The sequence below is a fragment of the Drepanopeziza brunnea genome (assembly GCF_022702325.1).
Source record: "Drepanopeziza brunnea f. sp. 'multigermtubi' strain 214-2 chromosome Unknown ctg6, whole genome shotgun sequence".
In the NCBI taxonomy this organism is placed as follows: Eukaryota; Fungi; Ascomycota; class Leotiomycetes; order Helotiales; family Drepanopezizaceae; genus Drepanopeziza; species Drepanopeziza brunnea.
In genome coordinates this window covers 1,841,623-1,855,311 of record NW_027094069.1, presented here as the reverse complement: position 1 = coordinate 1,855,311, position 13,689 = coordinate 1,841,623, and the positions used below count along the sequence as shown (strand labels likewise).

The 13,689-nt window shown below is 49.3% G+C and overlaps 4 protein-coding genes across 4 annotated transcripts; 1 reads left to right on the top strand and 3 right to left on the bottom strand.

Annotated features, from left to right (window-relative positions):
* Positions 1 to 871: 871 nt before the first annotated feature.
* L3040_004357 (uncharacterized protein) lies at positions 872 to 4,451 on the bottom strand (the record flags this gene model as incomplete). The annotated part of the gene is made up of 5 exons (XM_066154712.1): positions 872 to 1,266; positions 1,330 to 3,621; positions 3,682 to 3,729; positions 3,779 to 3,858; positions 3,910 to 4,451. The coding sequence occupies 5 exons, from the start codon at positions 4,449 to 4,451 to the stop codon at positions 872 to 874; spliced, it is 3,357 nt and encodes a 1,118-aa protein (XP_066011946.1).
* A 629-nt stretch (positions 4,452 to 5,080) lies between these two features.
* Positions 5,081 to 5,574, top strand: L3040_004356 (uncharacterized protein; the record flags this gene model as incomplete). Its single annotated transcript, XM_066154703.1, has 4 exons — positions 5,081 to 5,128; positions 5,201 to 5,293; positions 5,393 to 5,491; positions 5,554 to 5,574. The coding sequence occupies 4 exons, from the start codon at positions 5,081 to 5,083 to the stop codon at positions 5,572 to 5,574; spliced, it is 261 nt and encodes an 86-aa protein (XP_066011945.1).
* An 805-nt stretch (positions 5,575 to 6,379) lies between these two features.
* Positions 6,380 to 7,595, bottom strand: L3040_004355 (uncharacterized protein; the record flags this gene model as incomplete). Its single annotated transcript, XM_066154699.1, has 2 exons — positions 6,380 to 6,891; positions 6,962 to 7,595. The coding sequence occupies 2 exons, from the start codon at positions 7,593 to 7,595 to the stop codon at positions 6,380 to 6,382; spliced, it is 1,146 nt and encodes a 381-aa protein (XP_066011944.1).
* Positions 7,596 to 9,777: 2,182 nt separating this feature from the next.
* L3040_004354 (uncharacterized protein) lies at positions 9,778 to 11,416 on the bottom strand (the record flags this gene model as incomplete). Its single annotated transcript, XM_066154695.1, has 4 exons — positions 9,778 to 11,039; positions 11,108 to 11,188; positions 11,234 to 11,298; positions 11,349 to 11,416. 4 exons carry the CDS (start codon positions 11,414 to 11,416, stop codon positions 9,778 to 9,780), a joined length of 1,476 nt encoding a protein of 491 aa, XP_066011943.1.
* Between the last annotated feature and the right edge of the window lie 2,273 nt (positions 11,417 to 13,689).

Here is a 13,689-nt window from a genome sequence, read left to right as displayed (position 1 = left end):
AGTACTTATCCCCATCCTGCAAGAGTTGCTGACCCCTGAATCTCACTCGCGCAGGGGGAGGAGTAATACGGCTTTCAATTACAATCGATGCGCACCAGAAATTTGGAAAAGATTATCCGATCACAATCAAGAAACAGCCAATACGCAAAGATGACACTTGGAATGTTGGTCTTGTCGTCTCTTCCTATATATATCTTGAAAAGGTAGAAAAGATCTACTCGTGCTTAAGCTTTGAAGTAGAGTAGAGTCATAATAATACAAGCGAGGAAAAGCTTGACCGAGAACTGACTCAAGGAGACCGGCATCGGCCCTGAAAGCTGACCGTGTCGATTGATAGCCGAACAGGAAGATGGACGACCAACTGGCGAGCGCATGCTCGTGCACCAAGCAGGCAGACGTCTGAAGTTTAACCCTTCCCCGTTACTGGCAGCTGACATGCATTACATACCGCACTTGAGGCTCTGGCCACAGAATGGCCCTCATCCCCGTCTCAGGAACGAAGATCTCCACTGGAGACCCTGGCAGAGAGAGGTTCGGATTGCCTGTGCTCACTTCGCCGAACTTCCATGCCTAATATCTAACATAAAGTTTTAACATCATAGAGACTTGCGAATGATGTGCAAGACTGCTTGGACTTTTCAAGCCCAATGAACGGGCAAAAAATGCATTTGGCTGGGTAGTATCAACCCAGAAGTACTCAACTGCGCTACTTATACATCCGTTGCCGCGAGATCTCACGGGCCATTCCTGAAACTTCCCTCCATCGCGCCAGTACCATAATTGTGCCCCCATGCCCTCCTTTGTAGAAGCCAAAACGCCTTGGACGCCTGGAGCTTCGAGATCCCATAACCGTACACCAAGTGACAAATCATCACTCGTCTATCTCGCCTTCAGCATCAATATCCATTTCTGTTGACATGGTTGGTGCGTTTTCCATTAGTTGATTGACTTCCACGGGCCCGATTGATGGTCCCTTTCCCTTGTCTTCCGGCATGGGTTCTCCCAAGCCCAAGCCCATTCCCTTACCCTTTCCCTTTCCTTTTAGTCCAGGAACTGGCTTTGCCAACCCCTTTCCTCGGGCAGCATCTCGTCGTTTCTTTATCGCGGGAGTTTCGAATGTGGTCATTTGCTTCTGCAACCCCTTCCCATCGCCACTCTCAACTCCTTCTTCGTCTTCTTCGCCTCCCACCTCGTCGCCAAGTAGGATTTCGTTGCCCAGCCTGCTTCTTTGCTTCAAGGAGCTCGGAGGTAGGCCTGGGGCGCTTTCTGCTCCATCGAAGTCAGCTTTCGTTGTTCCCTTAGGCCATCGACCAGGACCTCTACCCGTACCGCCACTTTTCCTCCGTGGCGTGCTGCTGCGTGGCCGAGCCGGAGCAGGACGTCGCGGAGTGCTACTTGAAGGTCGTTTTGGCTTTGGCCGCGATGATGTCGATTGCCCTGATCTGTTTCGGGTAGGAGTGGGCCGAGAGCCAGATGGTCGAGGAGTATTGCGATTCCTTGCACCGGGCGCGGGAGGAAATACTTCGAATCGCGTCGGAGGAATTCCAGCTGCAGCCTCGTAGTAAGAGACTTTCGGGTTGCCGTTAAGCTTGGGTCCGGGAGGCGATACTCCACCATTTATGTCAGGCTTGCCTACTTTAACGAGCTCACCTGAAATTGTGGTTAGTTTCCCAAGGGAGTCAGCGATAGCCTCAGTTACGCCGTTGCTGAAAGAATCGAAGTCCTGTCTGGGTGAAATCTTGGCATCTGAAATGGTCTCGTCGTCATCCTCATCCTCGTCACGGGGTGCTACAGTATTTAGTGCGGGTGCAAGATCGAAAGCAGATGCATTTCCCCTGCCCATTATGTATGGCGTCCACACCAACCCTTTGGGGTTGAGTTTCGCATAGTCCTTGGTCTCATGTTGACGGATGACCTCGCGGTAATAGTCTGTCTTGAGCTTCAGAGCATACGTTCCGGTGATGGGATCTCGGATCAGAGCACCCATGGCATCAAGTGCTGATACCACATCGTCTGGGGTAAGTCCCATATCATCGGAGATCTGTCTGATGCTTGGAATCTTATCACGAGGTTTGAATTCTCTGAAATAGTAGCATAGAACCAGTCGCCAGTAGTTTCGATACGACACCAGACCCATATCTGATAAAGGCTTCTCCGGTGACCCAGTCTTTTTCTCGACGCGAGTCAGGAGGTAGGAGAAATCGATAAGCAGGTGACCATAGCCTTTCCGTTGGTGGATGGGGAGGACCAAAATACACGAGACATTGTTCTGACTACTCGGCCTCTTCTCCTTGGAGAAGTAGCCTACAAAGTGACAGCCAAGTTCGTCATACTCTGTCATGACGTAGAACAAGAATGGCTCCACATCGTAGTATAGAGTTTTTGAACCGAGGAACAGCTTCGCAAGTAGACAGAGGTTCTGGCAGTAAAGAGGATTCTTGCGTCCGTCGACCTCAAAGATCATCACTTTACCATCACGGTAGATTTCGTCCCCAGGTGGATGTTTCCAGGGGCATTTAGTCTTGTGTCGCCATGCAACAATGTCAGATTCCATGTACTTCAGACAGAACTCGCATATGAACAATGCCTTGTTCCGGCTGTATTCCTCCGGATATGGTGCAGCGTACCAGATGTCGATCTGGTATTGTCCAAATTCGATATATTCGATCTGACTGGCCGGTCCGGACACCTTTTTCGCTTTCTTGACCCCAGATGCTATGGCTGCCTCCGCGGCGGCTTCTACTCGTGCCTTCCAGTCTTCTTCGGCCTTTTGACGCGCTTCATCGAATTGTCGCCGATGTTCAGGTTTCGGCAAGGTCAAAGACGTATCGGCATCCTTTTCCTCAAGAATCCCACCATACGGTTTTGACTTCAGCTCGTCCATCTCTCTGTCGTGGAGTGAGTAAAATGGTTGGGAGTAGTTGCTCGCAGGGACAAATTGAGAGACAGTAGTCGTGACTGCAGTAGTTGTAGATCGAGCAGAAGAGCCGCTGCCCTTCTTTTTCTTGTTCGTCGGCTTGGGTGGCAGAGACAGGATATGTTGCAATTCGCCGGGCTCAACGCGAATCAACAATTTGATACTATTTGGTGACTTTTCGGAAATGCTTGCACCTCGGTAGACTTTGGGTCGAAGTGTTCTCGAGACTCGTGGCGTCAGCATGACTTCGGTTTTCTTGTGACCATTGGTCGCAGGCGGTTTGTTCTTTTCGGGGAGGGGCTCAATCACTATGTGACCATTCGCCTCCTTGATTTGAGCTTCAGTAGTTGTGGATCTAGGATTAGTTGAGCCTGTGTTTTCTCGCGTTCGCCTTCTTGGCGGAAGAGGTTCTTCCATGCTAGGCTCGGCGTCCGTTGAAGAAGTTTTCCTCTTTCGCAAATAACGCGATCCGTCCATTGGATCATCAGGCGCGATTAATTGGTTGAAAACAGAATGCGAGTCGGGCTTGATAGAACGTTGAGGAGGAAGAAGATCCCCTGCGATTCTATCCCGTGATACTCTTCTTGCTGCGGGATCCAGGGATTCCTCGACCTCTAGCGCTACGGCAGTGTCTTCATCCTCTTGCTCTTGGCCTGGGACAAGTTTGTTTGAAACGCAATCGGGACAATACCACGTGTCTGCATCTAGGTTCATAGCTTAGACCCAGTTTGTTTTCGCGTTCTCAGGATTCATTGTTTACTTACCATCTTCCGATTTAATGGCGCCGGCACCGCGAGCGCATTGCCGATGCGCTGCAGCCTCGTCAGCCTCGCCCCAATACCATACTTGGGAACAACATACCATTGTCGCCACAAACACCACATGCCAGATAAAATTCAAAGACTTCACTGGGATCGTTATCTTCATCTTGCTGACAGAATCTAGCACACTCATTAGAGACAATATCTTCTGGTCGTTTTGAGGGGTCTTACACGCAGCGATTGGGGTTCGCTGGCTCGTTGTCCTCTTCACCGTCGGCATCTGGGACCCAGACTTCCTCTGCTTCACCATCTGTAGAGTCTTTCGATTCGTCATCGTCGTCGTCGTCGGCGTCGTCCTCACCACTCGTAACACTCATGTCGTCTTCGTTATCCGGCCCAGATACAACATCCTCATCGTCATCTACCGGTCCCTTTGGCTGAATTTTGACAGCACCTACGCCTTCTGCGTCCTCATCGGAGAGATCTTCGGTCCCGTTTTCGCCATTCCGAACCGAGTCGATCATGTCATCGTCATCCTCACCCTCAGCATCATGGTCAGAAAGCTCTTCGGTCTCGTTCTCTTCTCCCTCATCATAACCCCTGCCTTCTATTTGCCCCAACAGTCCATTATGGAGTTGGTTGTTGGCCGCAAAAGCTTCTGCATCTGCTATGCCGTCTGCCGCAATCTCATCGTCTTCCTCGAACTCGGCATCGTCATCAGAGGTCGCCATACTATGCGGAAGCACCTCCTCCATAAGCACGGCGGCCGCCATCTTATATCAGCTGCTCAGCATCCGTATGGGTTGATAATGTGTATCTTCGAGTTGTGCTTTTCTTGCCGTATGGATGGTTGGAGGCTGTCCACGGCCGTCAGAATGCGCGCGAACGGCTACAGAGAGCAATAGGCTTCACAGGATAAGTGCGTAGTTTCGAAGAGGTTCCTGGAGTAGTAAGGTATCGGCCTAAAAAGTTTTGAGCCCTTCTAGGTGGAGGGTTGAGTGAAAATGGGATTTCGAGGAGGTCGTGAGTGAGTCGTGTGGGGAAATAGGGAGAAACGCGCGGTTTGTAGCCACAACTCCAGCAGGAAAATTAATAGCGCGATAATTAAGAAAGCATACAGCCTTCCGACACATAGATCACGATTGAATCTGATCAATACCTTGTCGTGGCGCTGCGGGATGGGAAACCGGAGCTGGCGCAATAGAAATGTCGTCGTAGTCCTGTAACGCCTTAGTAAGCGGGAGTCCGTCGCTTTTGAACGTCAGGTCTATGTTCAACTCTCTACCAAAGCGAAATTAATCGCCTCACGACACACATAACTGGGTATGGGAACCCTTAACAAATACCGGGAAAGATCTGCAGATGCTAATTGGGATTTCAGAATTGATTTACGATCACCACGATGGGTGTCCCCTTCGAAGCCCTTATTCCCTATGGGATCATGCTTGCCGTGCGTACCTCTCTACCTTCCCCAGCAGCCCCCGACGTCGGTATAGGAGGGGCCCTATACTGAGTGCAGCAGATGTTTGGTATCACCGGAGCGGGAATGTCGAAGATCAGACACATGCAGAACGGAGGGAAGAGGGGCAGACACTCGGTGGATCAATGGGATAAGGTGAGCCGGCATGCCCTCTGCAGAATGCTCAAGGCTAACTCTTTCTAGCAAAGTAAACCCTCCAGATCGATACGGAAGACATTGCGGAGCTAATTGAAGATAGTGATGGACCGGGACCGCAGATTGACGGGATTCCTGAGGGGTCAAACGGACAACCCAATAGCACCCGCTGGCTTCGAGCTGAACAACCCATGGAGAGTACGTATCGTTCGCTGGGTAGATGAGTTGTTGGAGAACGCGAGGCTGACCGGAATCTATAGCTAGAGAAACGGATCAACTAGGTTGGCGGGTCGAATTCAGAAATTGTACAAACTGTGGAAAAAGAACTGTCACCAACACTTACACTTATTAATATCGCATGGGAATATTCGGTGATCCTAAGAGCTGAAATCAATAGGTTGATCATCTTATAGGACTACCTACTTACTCATAGCTTCCGATGCAAGTGCATCTTGGACTACCTACTTACCCACATGAATATCGTGCCTCAAGATTTGAAGCAACAGTTTTGTTCCTTAACCCTCAACCCGAATCCCAGTGGGGAAGTCTACATGTTCTTCTTTGAAAGGGCATTCCTGGACAATTTTCACGAAACAGCTTATTCCCAACAAGATAATCACGTAAGCACATAATCTTTAAATACTCTTTCAGATAGTTACACTGGCCTGGTTTCCACCCCTCGCCCTCGCAAACAGGCCGGCTCCTTGTGTCGAAGGACAAAAAGGCTAGAATAGTTCAGGTGGACCACGTGTTTGGAACGATGCACTTCTCTCATAGACCTTGCTGACATGGGGCCTAAGTAGTTTTATCCAAGAAATCTCTTTTTTCTCTCATATATACACATGGCTCTCTGCCGTTGCCCGCATTGCTTTTGGTCTATGGTGAATCGAGATCCTCACAATCCTATGGGAGTAGCTAACTACCCACCTTGGTGGTACCCGTGTCAACCCAAATCCGAGGAAATATCTCTTCTACTTGCTTTACATGCCTTTTTTAGCCACCACACATTCCATCCACATCTCGTCTAGCAAAACCCAACTGCACATCTTGCTGAGTACTCTGCACCGCCGAAAAGCCTTACTGCCCCTAATCATCCTTTGGCTTACGCCTCAGCTCGCTCACCATCCCACTAATGCCCTTCCTCTCCTCATCCCCAAGCACGATCCCAAACACCCTCTCAAGGATCTCCCACCTCTCAACCTCGCTTTCACAGGTTCCCAATACCTCCTTCTCCCACTTCCCTCCCCTCCAAACCGTCCTCTTGCACTTCCCGCCCGCTAGGTTAACTTTCCCGATAACCTCTCCTTCCTCCACCACATTACATCCGCAGAACGCTACGTGGTTGAAGAAGCTGGTCCTTACATCGCCTGTAGTCTTGAAATTCATGACTGCGATGTCTTGCGGTAGAAATTCCGTCTCGGTGAAGCAGTACACATCGTCCCACTCTGACTTACCCGCCTGTCTATGTTGCAAGATCCAGCATCGCTGGTTTGGGTCTTCGAATTCCTGGATAGGGGCGTAGATGAGACGCAGAGTGTTGCCTGTGGCCCCCCACGAAACCTCCTTGCCATCAGCAAGTTCAATAGGGCACGCAGGGCCTATCACTTCGTTAACTCTCCGCATTTCCACACTCGGAGGAACTGAAAGTAAGCCTGGGCAGAGACTCACCATCGCCCCCAAACCCGACATCCACTAACCACCTCTTCCCCTCAAACTCCACCAGATTAATCAGATGGTTCCACCCACAAAACCTATACCTCTCGCCCCCAAGCACCGTCGCCGCAACCCTCGCTCCTGAACACAAAACCCGCATCCCAAAACTGCGCATAACAGTGCCAAAAAACGTGTTGTTGAGGGTACACGTGCCTCCTCGTCCCCCACTCGCCACCCTATCCTCCCACCTCCTCACCCTCTCTACCTCCAGATCGCCCCGACCTTCACTCTCACTCACCTTCGAGACCCCAGCAAGCACATCCTTCCCAGCAGCCAGAATCGAAGACCCCCCGCTCCCCCCCTCACTCGCAATCCCCTGACTCAGCACCAAATACTCAAACAGCTCCGCCGGCTTCAGCGTGCCCACGTGGTGGCGGCTGTAATGCAGGTACAGGTTCGAGAAGGGAATCTTTGCCTGCTGGTAAACCTGCAGCTGCTTCAGCACATCCCGCGCTTCGAACGATGTGGCCCACTGCTCGCGGGTGGCGTTTTGTAAGAGGATGTTTTGGTGCGGTGCGGGGAGCGAGATGTGCGAGAAGTATTTCTTGAGGGCTGGGAGGGCATAGCTTGGGCGGTGGGAGAAGGCCATCTTTCTTTCTGATGGAGTGCCAGCCCGGCCGGACGTGAGAAATTAGAAGAGAGACGAGGTCGAGCGATGGTTAACGGGAGGGTGGATGGATGGAAGCGGGAGGGGCAGAATGGGTCGACCAGCCAGATGTTCCTTCCTATCCTGCTCCGTTTAGCTGACAAGTACCCAGGACAAGTAGTATTGATTAACAAACGCATTTTCCCCGTTCCCCGAGTCACACATGCCACGCTAGTGGCGCCGACACGGGAATGATCGACGCCGACATCGCCGTCACCTTGAGGTAACTAATGATACAACCACACCAACCAGCTAAAACGAACCCGATTCATGATTCTATTATCTGTCGATCTCAAGTCATAAACAAGCATACCAACAACTTGAAGACGGGAAAGAGGAAAAGAAATCTCGTTTACCCTCTTAATTTCCAATCGCCAAGTACGTAATAGACGTCCGTACAACTTCAATCCCAATCCCAATCCCCTTCCTTGATCCTCTCACCCAAACATTCTCAACCCGGCAGCGCAGCGCGTAGCAAGCAAGCCGGCCCCTTTTCGCTTTGACCACCCTCATAACATCCAGTCCCTACGAATACCGAGTGACAATCTGCGACGGTGCGTTCTACGTTCTACCCACCCGAAAACTTGGAGATTTAAAGAAAAAGAAAAAAAAAAGGAGAAAAAAGAAGAAAAAAATCCCCCCCCAGAAGCGACGAAAGGAATCTCTCACCTCGCATAAGCTGAGCGAAGAAAGATCCCCGTTTATTTATTCCCCTATCCTATGCCCACGATTTGCTCGGAGAATAAAGATATGCACGCTAATTCATCCTTCCATCTTAGCTCGTCGCCTTACGTACAGGACCCGCTGCAGAGCCGAAACCTTCAAGCCACACAGACAGCACAGCGCAGCACAAGCTCGCACGCGATCGACCAGTAGTAAAGCTTGATATTCTTAATCCCAACGCCCTGCTCAAAAAAAAAAAAAAAAAAAAAAAGAAAGAAAGAAAGAAAGAAAGAGAGAAAGAAAGAGAGGAAGAAAGAAAGAAAGAAAGAAAGAAAGAAAGAAAGAAAGAAAGAAAGAAAGAAAGAAAGAAAGAAAGAAAGAAAGAAAGAAAGAAAGAAAGAAAAAAAGAAAGGTTCCGTATGCGCTCCAGAATCCGAATCTCGCCTGTAAATATCGCGTTCTCGTTTGGGTAGCTTGCTTTACAACAAATTTCCTTATTCGGAGGCAACAAGTACAAATAGATAGAGACTTCTTCCAGCCTTAGCCATCCTCGATAGCTAGCTAGCCAGATTCACGAGTTTTTTTAGGGGCTTGAACTGAGACCTTGCTCCAATCACCAGCACCGCTTGGGACGATGATTGTAAGAAAGGCCCTCTTTTTTTTTAGGTCTAATAGTCAGTGCGTTCGCTGACTCTTACCTGCGAGCTCTCGGTCACAGTCAGGGCAAGTAAGTGTCTTAGGGCAAGCAAGTGTCCCATCTCAAATAATACACAAAATCGAATTGAAAATCCTTGAGAATCCCGATTTACATCGTAGATAACTTGACAACGCAACAAGCTACAATAAGAAAAGTTGTACTCACGTATCGGCGTCACGATCTCCTATTAGATTATCAATTATTATATATATATATTTAAGTATTATAATATCTATCGCGTAAAGAGGTTGTTTTTTTTGTTTTGTTTTTTTTAATAACTCGTAGCAAGATTTGCAGCTTATCGATTATCAAGCCTGAAAGGCTGCGGAAGATGGAAATATCAGCTAGAATTGATGCGATGTGCAACTCGAATAAATCAATAACGCAACGAGTAATAATGTAGGAAAAGAAGATGCACAGAAGTGTGGCAATCGAGCTTTATCTAAATCATCAAATTCTTATTTATATATATATAGCTATTGTCGAGTCCAGCTCAGATCGTAAAAGATAACTTTTTTTTTCCAATCGGAAATCAAGTGAGATGGGACACTTGCTTGACCTGGGACACGTGCTTGTCCTGACCGTTACCGAGAGCCCGCAGGTAAAAGTCAGCGGCGCACCGACTATTATTATCGAGCATCGAAACCACGCAGGCGACCAGTCGAGCGGGAGTTACCCAAGTCCCTCCTCGTAAATCTACGATTGCCAGTATCCAGGTAGTCCCAGCAGAGTCGCAAGACGCTTTTGGCAGACGCCACTGACACCCTAGCCCCTGCAAATCGTCTTGCCGCACTCAACTGCTTGATTACATTGCTGACAGCTGCATTCATGGCCACCCTCGAAGAACCCCGTCCCGAAGTTGCCGGCCGACATGTTCTGATTCTGACCAAAGGTTCCTGTTGAGTATTGGCCGTCCTGGAACGAGTTCAACTGCCCCTCGTTAGGCCCATAGAAACCTTGGAACCCAAAATCGCTGTGGGTCCTCGGCGGCGGTGGATCTATATTGCCATAGCCTGCGCTAAAACTCGACGGGACGGCAGCCAGCGAAGAACCTGGTAACCCTTGCTGGATAAATCCCATCCCTGGCTCCATTGGCGATGCTTGTATTGGGTTGAAATCAAACTGCAAGTTTGGGATACTCCAAAAAGGATCAAACGTTTGAAGTGGCGGTGTGAAATCCTGCGACCAAGATACCGACGCCAACTCAGACGATTGAGCCCCTCTAGGAGTCGGGCCATGAGAGACTGCAGGTTGTTGCAATTCTGCACAGGCGTAGCCGCCATATCCTGAAGCCGGACCAGAAGCACTACCAGGCTGTGGGAATTCCGCATAGGTACAGTCGCCATATCCTGGGGCTTGTTGGAAACCTTGATTGGAGACAGACGACTGACGGCCGCCAGCATAGTTTGGATTGAATGCCGGAGACTGGCTCTGGTTTAAATCGGTACAAGGGCGTTTCGAATTTGGGTATTCGTCGTATGGAGTACCAGCAGTCTCTTGATAGGATACTGCCGACTGTTGCGACTGTTGCGAGAAACACCGCTTGAGTTGTTCCTGTGTCTGCAATGGAGGGGACGGTATGGCTTTGTGCCTTCCTGTTTCATAATGTCGGGGCTGATAGTCATCGGAAGCAGGTCCCTTCTCTTTGAGATATGTACGCGGTTCCCGGCGAGCTTTTAACTTGACACCTTGGGCGATAAATCTATGACTTAAAACAGAAGCTCCTCGAAGTCCTGGGAAGAATTTCGGCAAGTACGACTCAAAAATATCAGAAACGACCGAGGTGATGTAGTGGCAATTTGCGCCGCGCATCTCGTACAAGGAAAATTGTAATCGGAATATGCCCGCCTGCCTGGTTTGCATGTCCCCAAAAATGAAGAACGCTCCATCGCTAGCGTTGGGAGCGTCGGAATCTTTCAGCCGCTGTAAAGTCGAAGTCAGTTGGCCTGAAATCGCTCTTGCCGTATTGGAATGCTGGTCCTGGTTTGATTGCGGTAGAATACTACATGTCATGAGCAGGTAGGGACCTACCAGAGACTAAATGTCAGCCACGGCCCACATTACATTACAGAAACCTTATCCTCAAGATACGTACTATGTAGGAAACCTTGCGCTGGGTCCTGCCGAGGGTCGACTTTCAACTCTACGATAGGGGGTGGGTCAATTGGTGATTTGTCTGGAAAGTTAGCTAATGATGGTCCATGGTAGGTATCAGACATACCCTTGTCCTCTGCACAGGTCTTGGATTGAAGAGGTTGTTGCCGAATTATGAGCTTTTGGTGGGACCTATGTTGCTTGTGGTTAGAAGCAGAGTGAAAAGGTATGGTTGGCCTTACATGATCGAGTCCTGGGTGTGAAGATTCACCGCGTCCGTGAAATTATAAGTTGGTTGCGAAAATTCCATGGTAAGGATAAGATGTCGATACGCGCTGTTTTCTAATATGGTGTACCAAAGTGATTAACTCTCCGGGTCTTATTGTGGTGCCCTCTGTCACGAATGAAAAGTCCTCAAGACAGAATGCTGGTACCGGTGTTGAAATTGATATATTTCGATACACATCAGGCAGGGAGACGGTGGGATTTAAGAGGATCACCGATGAAGTGATGAGTGGGTTCGCGGCACGTAGCGTGGTAATTTTTTACTAAACGGTGATAGTTAGTTGCGGGCAGACTGGATTTTTTCGCCCAGTAGTCTCCTAAGCCTTGCGCCGGTTCTCGTTAGATAAATCTCGAACGTCTGGCAAGTCAAAACGAGTGCGCCGGGAAAATGTAAGTCGATAGGGCTGAAGGGCAAGACGTGGCCTTAGAAGGGCTGCTATGTGAAGTAGGAGGCCACAGAAGCTGGTTGAGTGTAGAGTACATTGACTAGCAGGTAGTGACCAGTGGATATGTACTAGTCGTTGACACAACCGGCATTTAGAATGAGACGGCGTGGCTTGAGGCGTGCAAGTAGGAGCCGTGATATGTAGTGTGAGTGGTGCGTGGTCGTAACGAAGGGTGGTTGTAACGAAGGGTGGTCGGTGAAGATACACAACAGTACTTGCGGTCCGTAAATCCTGAGAGGAGTGGCTAGAACCGCCAGTTGTACTTACTGAATATCTCTCAATCCCATGTTAAGTTTTGATATTGCCAGCGCGGAGAACCCAAGTACTGTACAGATCGATTTTTTTTTCTCGCAAACCTGTGGGTACGGCACAACGGAGCAGCGGATATGCGGTACTGAAGGCCGGATTTGAGGTGTGATGAGATCCAGTTGAGTACAGCCAGAGTTGATCTGAACCAGGTGGCAAGCAGCTGTTCCAGAAAAAATATCCTTATTTTCGTACTGTTCCTCGTAATAATGTCCAAGTATAGAGGTGGAAATAAACGGGATTAGAAGTCACCAGAACTGGGGAAAAAAAGTTTGAGATATGAGATCAAAAAAACAGTAGGTTATGTCAGTAGCGAGGAAATACAAGGCAGATTGAAGCAGACCAAAGACCTCCTTCCGGAACAAGTCCAGGGAGATTGAGCCAGACACGAGCGGTTGCCGTTTGCTGGCATTGAACAATTTTCAGTCGTGATTGGATCTCCAGGCTCATGGGAATTGATGTGACCAGATTCGTGTGCTAAATCCGGATTTGATTTGATTTGATTGAATTTGAGGGCGGTATATACTGTATGTTGAGCCTTGACGTGATAAGCGAAGGGCAACAGTAAAGTACTCAGCATCGTCAGGTTTCGGGAGAGCCGTCGCCAGTGTCGTTTGCCGCAAACAAACGGTAAATGAGCATACAACCGCCGCTTGAAATCCTTGGAGATGGGGTCGAGATCGAGTATCGAGGTGGCTTCTGTTATAATACTCCTGAGGAGAAGATTCGATGTGATGAGACTGGACGCCAAATTCGACGTCCGATCTCTGGATGGCTGGCAATTCCTGCACTGAGCTGCAAATGCACAGAACCATACCGCATTGTTTTTGAAAGCGGGCGTCCTTACACTTGGCTGTGCTTCTATGATGCCTTCCTAACGCTTCCGACCAGGGTCCTGCTCAGTAGCTGGCTGGGCCGGGATCTCTCAGAGCAACGAACCGGATGTGGTAGCAACTCGCTGGAACTCCTGCCTCCCTTAATGGTTGGTCTGCTAAGAAAGTGCCGAACAGCCCAAACAGACGATACGAGCCTGCCCGGCAGCAAGACGAGGCCGTCCATTTGTAGGCGAGCTCGGAGTGGTGGCTTTTGAAAGCTATAGCTGTAGCTAACTAACTACCTTATTAACTTACCTTACCTTAACGTGGTTATACTCCACATGTCTTTATGTTTCTAACATATATATATATACATATATCCGGAATAATGTAGTCTAGCATCTGCAGAGTCGATCGAGCAGGTGTACGGAGTAAAGTAAGGACGGACATGTACAGCTGGACATGGGAGGAGACCAAGGTTTTAAGGCCAGCGCCACATCACATATCACCATCACCGCGTCTGTCTATACCTACAACTATGTCGGGTTTGTCTCTCTAGATGTGTACTGTACCACCACTATGCAGCCCAGACGTCCAAGTCGCACGTCGAGATGAGAAAGGGTGGCGATGAGCCTTAGCAGGGAAACATCAGGGCAAACATAGGGTGTGATCGAGTGGACTGTGCTCACTGCTCATTTGATTACTGCACCAAGTCAGTCAATTCAGTGATC